The following is a 13,121-nucleotide window of genomic DNA, read 5'->3' as shown; positions in this document are numbered from 1 at the left end:
ACTTAGAGAGTCAGTGAAACATGCAATTTGACCAAGCTTTTGCATATAACTGTATATACTAATGCACTGATAGAGTGACTTTTTCATTTTCCAGTGTCCAATGTGTTTTGGTGTCAGAAATACAAGTGTTCCAAATATAACTGATTTGGTAAATACAAACAGACTTTGTCAAGCATAAAAAACAAACAACTGCACAAGGAAAACGTACAAACATTACTTCAATTTAGAATACCAAGTACATTATGGAGCTTTCACAATATATTAGTATTTTTTTTATTTTGCTCACATTTTATTAAAGATTAAATAAAGCCCTGCAGTCTTAAGTCAAAACCAAAAACCTGATGTGAAGTCCAGGGAGTCCTGACGTGGAGTTGTTCTCTTTTTAAGTGAGCTGAAGGATAAACAGTGGCATAAAGGAACTTTAGGGCCTCTGAAAAAACAGGCCTCTTCCAATTGAAAAGCTATTTTCAAACAAGGATCCCCTCAGTGCAGTACAATCCCACCTGGAACCCTGTCCACCAGCGCAGATCTACTCTCTTCTCCCGTATTGCATAGCAGCTATATCTCCAAATTCCTTCCCATCAGCTGGGGCTTCTTCGCTCTATTAACTCCTTCAGAAGCATCAGATTTTAGAAAATGAAGGTCCCTTCTGATGGATAAGTAAGGAAAAGCCGATTTCTCTTCCTTCGAGGTGCTAACTTTGCAACCTTCCTCCAACCTCTCACATTGCTTCTCAACAGCAATCTGTATTGGTCTGCTCTCTTCTAAAAAAAAAGGGAGGTCTCCTTCCATTGCTCTTTCCTTGGGGATCTGGAATCTCTCGTCCGTAGGGTTTCCTTGAAAAAGGATGGATCTTGCAGAACAAGAAAGATTCTTCATTGAATCTGAAATATCCCACATCTCTTCTGCTGCATCATTATTATACCCTGTTTTACCTTGAGCTCCTGTTTGATCAGATGTCTCAGAGACACAGCAGCCTTCTACAAGAGTGGACTCACTCCCTTCTCGACCTCTTACTCTTGTGTGTCCTCTTGGCCCCTTGCCTTCTGTCTCACCCACCCCCATCCTGTCCATTTCTAGACCCTCAGGAGCACCACCTCCAGGTGTTTGTGTGCTGTGATCAGAAGGCTCATCTGGGACTTGAGGGCAGGACCTGAGGAGGTGACCCTCTACATTCATGGCGTACTTCTTCAGAGCCCACTGCCGTCTCTGCTTCTTCACGGACTCCAGCTTCTGCAGCTCCTTTGGAAGCTCAAGACCAGTGTTCTGGGTAAGGAATGGGTCATTGTATTATACTCCAAGCTTTTCTCCTTTTTAATTTAAGCTTACCAACAATTTTAAATTGACATACTCTGCCTACTGATTGATAAAACTTTGCCACACGATGCCTTTTTGAGGATATAACTAAGGGTTGTATAGTCACTTAACTTCTGCCTCTCTCATGATTACAAAGTTTTCAAAAGATCTCCAAAAGGTATAGTTTAAATGTGTTTTTACCACAGTTACTAAATAATTAATTGGTTTCTTAACACAAGGTTATGAAGATCAGCTGCCAAACACCAACATAAGTGTTAGGGTATGATGGAACTTTGTTCTGGTGTGCTATTTGTGACCATTGCGGTATGAAATCATCCCTACCTCATAGCCTGTGTGCACACTGATAGGGTCGTCTCGGTATGCCCCCAAGTAGGAATCCACCAGGGCAGTGTAGTCGAGCATCAGGGCATCCAGCAGGGCCAGGCGCAGGGGGAGCAGGTGAGTCACTGAAAGGGCCATCACTTTCAAGAACACTTCTGGACATGGGCGCATGTACCATACCTGCAGTCAGGTAGGAAACAAAGCATGTTATTGCACGATTTGCAGCAGGAAAAGAAAACGTTCAGATATTCGAAGAGAGCCATCTCACAGAGGGTAGGATCAAGTTGAACTAATCCTAACATGAGTTGCCAACTGTGATTGGGGTGTCCTGGCAGCAAATAACTGGTAGATCACCACTAGAGAAAGGGTGGAAAGATTCCCCTCAGCATTTGGTGACAACTGCTACTTGCTACAGTATATTCCTGCAAGCTTGCTGTGCCTTAGGAGAGAGGTGTTGCTGCTCCAGTCAGTGTGTTAACTCCCCTGCAAGACACTGTGGAGTTCTGCGGCAATTCAAAAGACAACTGTCTGACAGAAGGACATGTCTGCAAGTCTTCATTCACCTGTGCAGTACAGGGGTTGTTGCTTCAATTATGCATTTCAAAAATGTTTTGCAGAGGGTAACAAAAAATACAGTTGCAAGAAAAAGTTAGTGAATGCTTTGGAATTACCTGGATTTCTAAATTACTCATAAAAATGTGGTCTGATCTTCAACTAAGTCACAATAATAGATAAACACAATCTGCTAAAACTAATAACACAAACAATAGTACTTCTTCTTGTCAATATTGAATTGACATTGTTTAAACATTCACAGTCCAGGCTGGAAAGAGTATGTGAACCCTTGTATTTAGTAACTGGTAGAACCTCCTTTAGCAGTAATAACCTCCACCAAACTTTTCCTGTAGCTTCTGATGAGACGTGCACAATGGTTAGGAGGAATTTTGGACCATTCCACTTAACAGAACTGTTTCAGTTCATTGATATTTCTGGGATTTCTTGCATGAACAGCTCTCTTCAGGTCATGCCACAGCATCTCAGTTGGGCTGAGGTCTGGACTCTGACTTGGCTATTCCAGAACATGAATTCTCTTCTGTTTGAGCCATTTTGCTGTTGATTTACTCCTGTGTTTCGGGTCATTCTCTTGTTGCATCACCCAACTTCTATTAAGCTTCAGCTGATGGACCACTACCCTGACATTCTCCTGTGAATTTTGAATTCATTGTTCCCTCTATGATAGCAAGCTGTCCAGGCCCCGAAGCAGTAGAGCAGCCCCAAACCATGATGCTCCCTCCACCATGCTTCACGGTTGGGATGAGGTTTTGGTGTTGGCGTGCAGTGCTTTTTTTTTCCTTCAAACATAGCGTTGTGCATTTCTGTCAAAGAGTTCAACTTTTGTCTTATCCGTCCACAGAACATTGTCCCAGAAGCATTGGGGAACATCCAGGTGGTCTTTTGCAAACGTGAGACGTGCAGCAATGTTTTTTTTGGAGAGCAGTGGTTTCCTCCATGTTGTCCTTCCATTAACACCTTGTTCAGTGTTTTTCTTATAGTGGACACATGAACAGATTTTGGCAAGTTCAAGAGATTTCAGCAGGTCCTTTGCTGTTACCCTAGGGTTCTTTTTCACCTCCTTCAGGATTGCACGCTGCGTGATCTTGCCGTGATCTTTGCAGGACACCCACTTCTAGGGAAATAGCAACAGTACTGAATTTCCTTCATTTGTAGACAATTTGTCGTACTGTGGGTTGATGAACACCCAGGCCTTTAGAAATGGGTTTGTTGCCTTTTCCAGCTTTATGCATCTCTACAATTCTTCTTCTAAGGTCCTTTTGATATTGATATTTGATATTTATTTTGATCGGGGCATGGTTCACATGAGCAGCTCTTTCTTGAGAAGAGCAGACTCTGTCAGTAACCAACCTTTGTGTGGCTTTTCTATAGGGCAGGGCACCTCCAACCCACACCTCCAATCTCATCTCACTGATTGGAACACCTGACTCCAATTAGCATTTGGAGAAGTCATTAGCCTAGAGGTTCACTTACTTTTCCAACCTAGACTGTGAATGTCGAACTCAAATCAGTTATCATGAAGTTCTTCGAGAGGCCAGTCATGAGCCACATAAAGTCCAGCCTCCCAACCCCTCTGGACCCCCTTCAGTTTGCATACCGCCCCAACCCGTCTACTGATGATGCTGTATCTCTTCCCCTTCACATGGCCCTCTCCCACCTGGATAAGAAAGACTCTTATGTAAGAATGCTTTTCATTGACATCAGTTCAGTGTTTACTACAATCATCCCTTAGAAACTGACAGAAAAATTGAGCTTGCTGAACCTTAACACCTTCCTCTGTAACTGGATTCTGGACGTTCTCACCGAAAGACCTCTGAAATTCCAGCTCAGAAATAACATCTCCAGCACCATCACAATGAGCACCGGAACTCCCCAGGGCTGTGTGCTCAGCCCACTGCTGTTCACACTGATGACTCATGACTGTACTGCCACAGTTCAAACTGCATCATCAAGTTTGCTTATGACACGACAGTGGTGGGCCTCATTAGCAACAATGATGAGTCACCATACAGAGAGGTGGAGCAACTAGTGGACTGGTGCACAAACAACAACCTATCCCTTAATGTAATCAAAACAAAAGAGATAATCATTGACTTCAGGAGGGCCTACACTGATGAACTTCCCACTGACCTGTACATCAACGGCTCCCCTGTGGAGACAGTTAGAAGCACCAGGTTTCTTGGTGTACACACTACAGATGACCTCACTTGGTCCCTCAATACCACCTCCATAGCCAAGAAAGCACAGCAGCATCTCTATTTCCTGTGGCGACTGAGGAGGGCAAACCTTCCCCTGCCCATTCTTACCACATTCTACATAAGCACCATTGAGAGCACCCTGACCATCTGTATCACTGTTTGGTTTGGGAATTGCAATGCTTCAGACCGTGAGACCCTGAAACGAACTGTGGAAACAGTTAAAAACATCATTGGAACCTCCCTCCCTTTCATTTGTCATCTATCACAAACACTGCATACACAGGGCCTCCCATATAGTATATGACCTCTCCCATAAAGTGCCTTCGTATCATCTGGAAAAAGATATCACAGTGCCTGGGCTTGCTCAACCAGACACTGTAACAGCTTTTTCCCGCAGGTTGTCAGGCTCCTCAACACCCTGGGATCTACCTGCTCCCACTCCAGTTCCAGAAACAGGTTTTAAATTCCCCCAGTGTTTTGTGCATATTGTATTATATATTTGCCTTAGTGATTTGCACTCTCTGCACTTAGCACTACAGTATGTGTATCCTGTCTACAATGTCTATGTCAGTGTCCAGTCTGTCCTGTCTGTATTTGCACCGTGGAACAGGACGATATTTGGCTTGTGTATGGCTGGAATGACAAATAAACATGATAATAAAAAGTGAACTTGAACTTAAAGGATGTGTTCAGTACTGACAAGAAGTACAATTGTTTGTATGTTATTAGCTTAAGCAGATTGTGTTTGTCTATTATTGTGACTTAGTTGAAGATCAGACCACATTTCTATGAGTTATTAATGCAGAAATCCAGGTAATTCCAAAGGAATTCTAGCAACTAATCTTGAGTTTGATATTTATAAAAATGCTACAATATTAAAACTACTGAAAATGTACAAAAACAACTGCAATATACAGTACATTATATATAGTCCAATTTACATCAAAGGTTTGAATTTTAAGCACAATAAAAATGAAATTGGTGCTGAAGCAACTGCAAGATATTTATAAAAAGCAAATATCTAGGTTTAAATAAACCCAGTCAAAATGAAAAACTGATTGCCGTACAAAAGAGAATATCTCAAAAAGAGTAGATTTAACACTAAGAGCACAAAATGACATATTCCATTTCACCAATGAAAAAATTATTTGAAATTTATAATTAGAAAAGGGGCAGAGAGAATTTTAAATGGCAACAGTCATTATTCAACAAAAAATTTAAATAAATGCAAGACAATAATGTAAAATATCTTAGTCAAAAAACTTAATCTGTTTGTTCATTCACATTTCTTCAGCCCCTACTAAAATAAAGGTTCTGAACCTGTTGAAATCTGTAATCATTATTATTATCATCATGTCCTGCCTCTCGGGGACTTCATACCTTGTTAAGGTCAGTTTTAATCTTCAGGGAGGAGAGACAGAACGGCATTTTCAGGTGAAGGTTTATGCACTCTTGGAGTGTGCTGATCCGATCTGGCAGAAAACCACCCGTTTCTGCGTAGAAGTACAAAAGATCTGCAACCTAAAATGAAAACGAAGATAACTGTAGTTCCTAGGATCTGGGACATGCGGGCCTGTCTGTTCTCTTCACAGTGGCTGAACTACTGTAACTGATAACATATATACCTGGAACAAACTTAATTAATCACAAACAAGGTTGTGCACATGGGGACAAAGGAGTCCTTCTATTAAAGAAAGACAATATTTGCCCATTTAAATTCTTAGTGGAAGATAAAATAATCAGTGGCTGACAAATAGTGGTGAAAAATTCTGTTCACAATATTCTTTATTATTTGTCTAACTACTGTATGTATAGGTGCTCCACCTGATTGACCACAGCATACTGTTTCAGTGCAGTACCTATTCTTGATTCATTCTGTTGCCTTCAAAGCCTGTGAGGTTTATTAGCACTTGTAGAAGAAAAAACAAGACAGCTTATTTTTTGCAAACTGATTTTGCAGCAGTTTGTTTTTTTACCTGTGTATCAAAAACATTTGTCAAGGTTACTCCAAACTGATGGTACAAGCAGCCCGAGATGCACCGACAATCATGAACAACCTACGAGACAATTTCAGTTTAAATTACAGCCGTTTCTGATAACCTGATAGCTTGGTCCTGGAAATCACCACATTACAGAAAATCACATCATTGATTCAATAAGAATCAAGGGGATAGGAGGTAGAGAGTTTGGTTTGTTCACAAACACAATGGTATTTTTTCTATATTAACTGATTATTACTTTGAATGCATTACTTCTGCATAATATGTATTTTTAAGATACATTTAAACAGAAAGCAGTAAAAGAATAGATAAATTAAGGGATAATATGTATCTGTCTTTACATCGCTAAGTGATTAGATATTCTGCAGTGGAGGAGGGTGAGATTAGCTCTCGTAATCCCAGTTTCAACAAAGACTTCTTTCCTTCTGAGGGTATGATATAATAGTCTATAATTTGGCATAATAAGTCTCAAAAAGGTTTACGGTCTGCTGTAGCTCACCTTCAATATGCTGTTATTCTCCAGAATCATTGACAACCCATTCTTAAATGCTTTTGCCCCAAGGTTCAGGATGTCAAAGAGATACACCATGTTCTTTGTGGCAATCTGTGAAATAAAACCTCCTTGAACAATGTGAGAGTTTTTGCTACATCTAGAATGCATTTTTTTTCTTTTAGAACTGGCAGCCATTTTTCCCATCTCAAGCACCCCAATTTGGAATCAACACAGTTCAGCACTGCAGGGGTTAGCAGAAAAAAAGGCAAAAGTGAGAGCATACACCTTCTAGAATCTACGCTTCTAGGTCACTGCTTCTCTTGCTTTTCTTCTATCACAGCCTGCCAAAAACACTTAACAAGAGAACAAGGCCTTTGAAGAATGGACAGATGCTGTCCTCACTGGTAACAGTGTGGCCACTCAGACAACTGACAAGCAAAGGGGGGGGGTCACCCCGGCCAATGTGAGCCCACCAAACCTAGATTCACAGTTACAGTATAATGTGGCATAGACCAGATTCAAACCCGTAATGGCTGGACAATAGGAGACAAACAGGCTTAACCAATTGAGAAACCTGTTTGAAGCATCTCCGTAGAGCCCCAGTCTGGATCTCTTGTGGACTACAATCACTGCAAAATGGCAAAAGCTCAATGGAGAAAGCCCAGCATTCCATAATATCAGAATAAGTTATTTGTTTTTTACTTTTTTATTATATATCTCATTGATAGGCTCTATGTCCCACCCCATAAAATTCCAAACAGTTTAATTCATGTGACATTCACCGTAAAACTAAATGAATAAACAGATGAAAAGCAGAACACAACTATCAGACGTGTCAAACCTCCTTCCAATTTACCTGGATCCAGCACAGCCTTTCATGCTGAAAGAGACCAATTCCATTGGCCCCGACTCCAATGACTTGCTGCTTCTTAATGTGCATTATCTAATGAGAGTGAACACACATATGAGAATTCTTCCAGTGCACAGGTGTGTAGGGACTGCAGAGAAGGATATCACGTGGTGTAGAGATTTTTATAGCCATGAAAGGTAACCAGCAGTAAAACTAATACATTCAATAACCATCTGAACACGGGTAAGTATAGAACTGGATTCTAGTCAAGTCCCTCTACCTTCTTAACCTTTTCAGTTTTCACTTGGTGTCAATATCAAACAACTAAAATGATCAAAACCTTGGCAAGTATACCCTATCCCTGGAGAAGAATTCTCTTAATGCAATAAATATTTTAAAATACACACACACGGTGCCAATACTTCTGAACTTTATAGCTGCATGTTTTTAAAATTTTAAGAAGCTGGGGAACACTGTAAAAATTCAGTCATATACTGTCTGGAGTGTGTATAATTACTATACAAAAGCAGTTTCCCCCAACATTTTAATTGAAAGAAATTCATTTTATGAGTACTTTGTTATTACAATGGCATACAGTACGTTTCCCTGTATACTATAACTAAGTTCCCCCATATTGCATGCTGCATGTGCCAATTTGCATACTGACACTGCTTCCTGTTTTTCAATTGTGTGAAAATATAGTTGTTCCTTTATTGACAGGATGACTTATTTTCTCACTTAAGTTATGCAACCAGACAACATAAGAGTGCATCATTACTGACGCCAACATGACGAACTGCATAGTGCAATACAGCAAGCTGTTACACGCTAAAAAGAAAACTTTACTCACAGCAGGTCCAAATTTCTCAAGAAACTGATCAACGACTACATAGTGCACAAATTCACTGTCATCATCTGAGGGAAAGAAATCATATTTAAACACAAATACTGTATTTTGTTATTTGTCCAAGCAATAGACCTATTTCTAACAATTTTAAATTTATGAAATGTCAGGAGTCTTTTTTATGTTTTTATGACTCTTTTCTTATTATTTGTAAAACTAAAAAGTGACTCCACAAAATATGCCTTGCTACTCATACTGTTAACTAATTATCTACTGGTACTGGTGTTGGCCTTTGAAGAGATGACGGCACAAATACACTGTGGGTCTATCTGAAGTGTAACGACATTCAGACTTGATAGGTTAGTCCGTGGCCACCTCAGGTCAGCATTTTATAAAACCCACTGACACTTGAGATTTAAGGTGGCTTAGTGTGTACATACCTGTGACTATAGGAACAAACTCAAAAAAGGTACTTTTCAGGCTTGAAAGCACGCTGTAAACAGACTTGACAGAAAGAGGTGATAAAACATGAACAAAACAAAACCGTGATTTCCATTCCTTGCAGTACTGTTGGTACTATATTTCTTCCTTCAAAAAGTATAAGCTACGTAAGAACTTGGGGTCTACATGATTTGACAGGGACTGATGTTAAGTGGTTTATCCACCACTTTCTGTTTCCAACAGTATTGACAAAGACTTAAGAAGTAAAATACTCAAAATGGAGTGATGTAATTATGTGATGTAAACTTCAAAACACAGTGGTATTAAGAGCACTGCTCTTCCTGATTTCTATCGATGATACTGTATAGATTCTGGCATACTTAGCAAACTAGTCCAGGCTTGTGGACTATAACAAAATAGAAAGATAAGCAAATATTGTAGAAACTCCAAAATTCAGAAAGATATACACAGACTGAATTCTGGACTGGACAAACACCCTGCATGCATGTACAGTACATAAAAGGAACTACAAATCTAAAATGCAGAACACTGAGCTTGAAAAAGCTACTTATGGGATATATGGGCATCAACAGAATTATGTAAATGTATATATAATGTTTTTTAAAAGGACAATACATATTACATACAACTGCATAAACTTCAAAAACATGAACAACTGTTGATCAGGTTTACTACAAAAAGTAGCAGTCATCTTCCCTACAGGAAATAACATTTCACAGAACCAAAAAAAATATAATTTCAGCAACGGTGATTCTAACTGCTAACAACTATTACCCTCAAGTAATGCAAATTGCCATTACATGGTAAACGTCTGAGGCAGATGCTTGCTGAAAAACCTAAAAGTCCACAAATTTATTTTTGGACAACATGTCTGTGAATCTGTAGGTGGGTCAGAACTGGTTCTGGATTATCACAATGTGCAGCAGCAGTCAACAGAACATACACAATGATAATTTCACAGGAAATCTTCCAAGCAGTCTTGTAACAGGACTTCTTTTTTTCCTAATTATAAGTAATTCAAACGGTTCCCAACCACGACTACTGTTAATCTATTTAATTGGATAGTTTAACTGAATATCTTTTTTCACATCTCTTAAACATCCTTAAAATATAGTATTGATTAAAACATGTTGAACTTGTTGATTTAAAGTGTTCATTATCCCAATGCAACTGTACCTTTGTTTCCAAGATTTGCTCACTAGAGAATTTAGGACTGCTCTGTTACCAGCATGCTCACATTGGTAATATAGTATGAAAGGGCACACCAGGACCAGATGTATCTTCACATGTTAGACCAGCCCTGTCCCTACAATTGCCATCCCTGAGCTGCATGAAAGAGGTCACGTCAATTAAAGGTTAGCCTAAGACCACTTTTTCATTTTGGGTTCTGATATGGCCACCTTGTGAAATGTGAAACAGGTCTGTGATCCATTACATACATACTGTACTCCACAAAATTTTGAATTATGTATTGACTTGTTTAGAGGTGAGATTGTAAGAAAAGATGCAATTCAACCTATCCAGATTGATTGGTTGTTCTTTGCTAAGCAATCCGAAGGTCTCATCTCATCCACCAGGTTGTCAGCTTTACCAACAATGCAATCCCCCAAAACCCTTTGGATAAAAAAGAACTCAGATATCAGAAATGTTGTGAATAATTAGTCTCTAAGTCTATACCTCTTATTTCTCTGCTCAGATAACTGTACAGTACAGCAGACTGACATTTCTGCATGTAAATCATACCTACCTGGAATTATATATTTTCTGCAGGGCTGACACTCTGCGACTGCCAACTGACCATCGGTTACCTGGAGCTCTTCAGAAACAGGTTCACACTTCCCTGACTTTTCTCTGAACAACAGTGCAAAATTAAAGGGAACACATTCACACCTCCTTTTGCTTTCATAATACAGAAATGTTGTCTGTATCTTCACTGGAGATTAAACAGACATGAAAGTAAGATGCGGAATCAACTACAGTTTGTAACTCAGCTGCAACTCCATGGTTAATTTTATCAAAATACTGCTAACATCCTCTACTTCTTTAAAGCCTCTCACTATAAGGAAGAATGTGTAATATCACAAACAAATTACTTTAAACTCTTAAAACACTCTTGATCTGAAAACAGTTTACTTTGCTACGTACCCATTTTCTGGACCACTGCAATTTTTGGAGAATGGTAACTCAACTGTGAACAGAATATACAATGTAAACAGATTAAATTTCTTTTGAATCAGAGTCCAATGATACCTCTCATTAATTCTTCCAAGTTTTACAGTGCAGCGCCAAGACAGAAATAATTGGAAATGTAAATTAAAATCTAGATGGGATTTTGGGAAGACGGGAAGATGTCAATTTTGTAGAAAATACATAGAATAATATTTAGGTTACTGGGTAAATTTGCTTATCCATGTATTACTACTATATAAAACTAGTAAATAAGTACATTATAGAACACAAGGTAAAATTAATTACTCCTTGATCCAAGAAAAAACAGTAAGGTCTGAGCATTAAAAAATATACCATTCTTGATTTTTTCACCCAAGAAAAGTGTTGGTCCCAGCAGCTTCCTTCCAGTATCAGCATTTACAACTGAATTTAAAAACAAATGGGGAAAAAAATGTTTATCAAATCCAATAACATAATTTCAATCTTTGACTTTTCCTAAAAAAAAAGTAGTTTTAGTTTGTTTAAACTCTTAGGACACAACTGTAGGGGAATTACAGTGCTCTTGTAAGACTCTACTTTTTAAATGTTTTACACAGGAGCAGACAGAGCCTGTACCATACACACCTATAAATGTGTATTAAAAAAAGCAACGAATTGGTCATCAATAACAGACCGCGATTTACTCAATCGCTTTGTCTTATTGCCTAAGCAAAATGGAACCAATATATCACGCTTATGAAAAGAAATATTTCATGTCATTAGTATGGTGTAGCAAAATCTTGATTCATCCTTGGCCAGTACAAATGAGGACTAGATAATTAAAATTCTAAACTTCACCGAAAGAAACACAACATGGTTAAATACGTTTTAATTCTGGTATGTTAACATAAGTTAAACTAAGAAACAGAGAAGAACATCGCTGGTACTTGAATATGAAACGCAGTCTGCTAAAGAGTTCCCGTGGTGAGAGCAATCGAAAAAATGACCGCATGAGATTTTTTGTTTAACCAAATTCTGAATTGGATCGTCACTGAAGCAGGTTTGGAAAGGCCATGTGAAAACTAGCGGGAGCGCACCCCTTATCCTGGTGTTATCAGGATAAAACCTACACACGAGTTTATAGATGAGAAATGAGAATCAAGAAATGAGGATCAAAGTAGCACTGAAACTTGGACAATGATTAAATTATTGTAGAATTTAACAAAAATGAATTGGTTATGCTATTCTGCTGCTTACTGTATAACAGCAAAGACGCGATCATTCGCGTGTTAACCGCCGTGCCCAGCAACTTGCACGTTTAGCTTTTCGTGTGGTTTAATAAACAAAAATAAAATACTTGTTACAGTTCTACAAAAACAACACCTGTATTGCATCGTCGCCTTTTGTTTTTGCTTTAAAATTTAAGTTCATAAGCTATTACGTCGTAAAATAACCTCCGTAATCTTTTACGTCTTTTAGGTCTAAGTATAAATATCTTACCTTCTTCTAAAAGTATTGTTTTATTGAGGTTAATACATTGCACGGTACCAACATAAGACCCCCCGTTTACGGTTAACTTCACTCGCTTCTTCTTGAATTGATCCAAGAAGTGTTGGTCGTTTGAGCAGTCCATTTGCTCTGTGAAGTCTGAATGAACGATCAGAAATAGTCTTTTAGTCTCTCGTTTGACAAACCTGTTGATGCGTTTTAGTATTGCAATGGCATTGATTTCACTAATTTTATTTGTTCCTGAATTCTTTAGCGCAGGTTCTGCATCCGGCGAGCATGAAGCGGACTGGCGCTGCCAAGAACCAGGAACTGAGGACTGGAAGACTTGGTGCGACGTTCCACATAATGCACGTGGTTTGAAGAAAGCGTGCGCAGGGCTAACGAGATAGGACTGGCAGGTATATTA

General features: G+C 39.0%; 1 protein-coding gene across 1 annotated transcript; it reads right to left on the bottom strand.

Annotated features, from left to right (window-relative positions):
- Window positions 1-217: 217 nt before the first annotated feature.
- Window positions 218-13,032, bottom strand: exd1 (exonuclease 3'-5' domain containing 1). Its single transcript, XM_015350836.2, has 11 exons — window positions 12,707-13,032; window positions 11,582-11,650; window positions 11,204-11,246; window positions 10,806-10,909; window positions 8,603-8,667; window positions 7,759-7,845; window positions 6,909-7,013; window positions 6,386-6,466; window positions 5,790-5,930; window positions 1,639-1,818; window positions 218-1,266 (listed from the first exon to the last, which is right to left on the bottom strand). The coding sequence occupies exons 1-11, from the start codon at window positions 12,837-12,839 to the stop codon at window positions 559-561; spliced, it is 1,716 nt and encodes a 571-aa protein (XP_015206322.1). The 5' UTR covers window positions 12,840-13,032; the 3' UTR covers window positions 218-558.
- Between the last annotated feature and the right edge of the window lie 89 nt (window positions 13,033-13,121).

Source organism: Lepisosteus oculatus, chromosome 8, assembly GCF_040954835.1.
Source record: "Lepisosteus oculatus isolate fLepOcu1 chromosome 8, fLepOcu1.hap2, whole genome shotgun sequence".
Classification (NCBI taxonomy): Eukaryota; Metazoa; Chordata; class Actinopteri; order Semionotiformes; family Lepisosteidae; genus Lepisosteus; species Lepisosteus oculatus.
The sequence above is the reverse complement of the archived record's forward strand: the minus strand, read 5'-3'. Positions and strand labels throughout refer to the sequence as shown.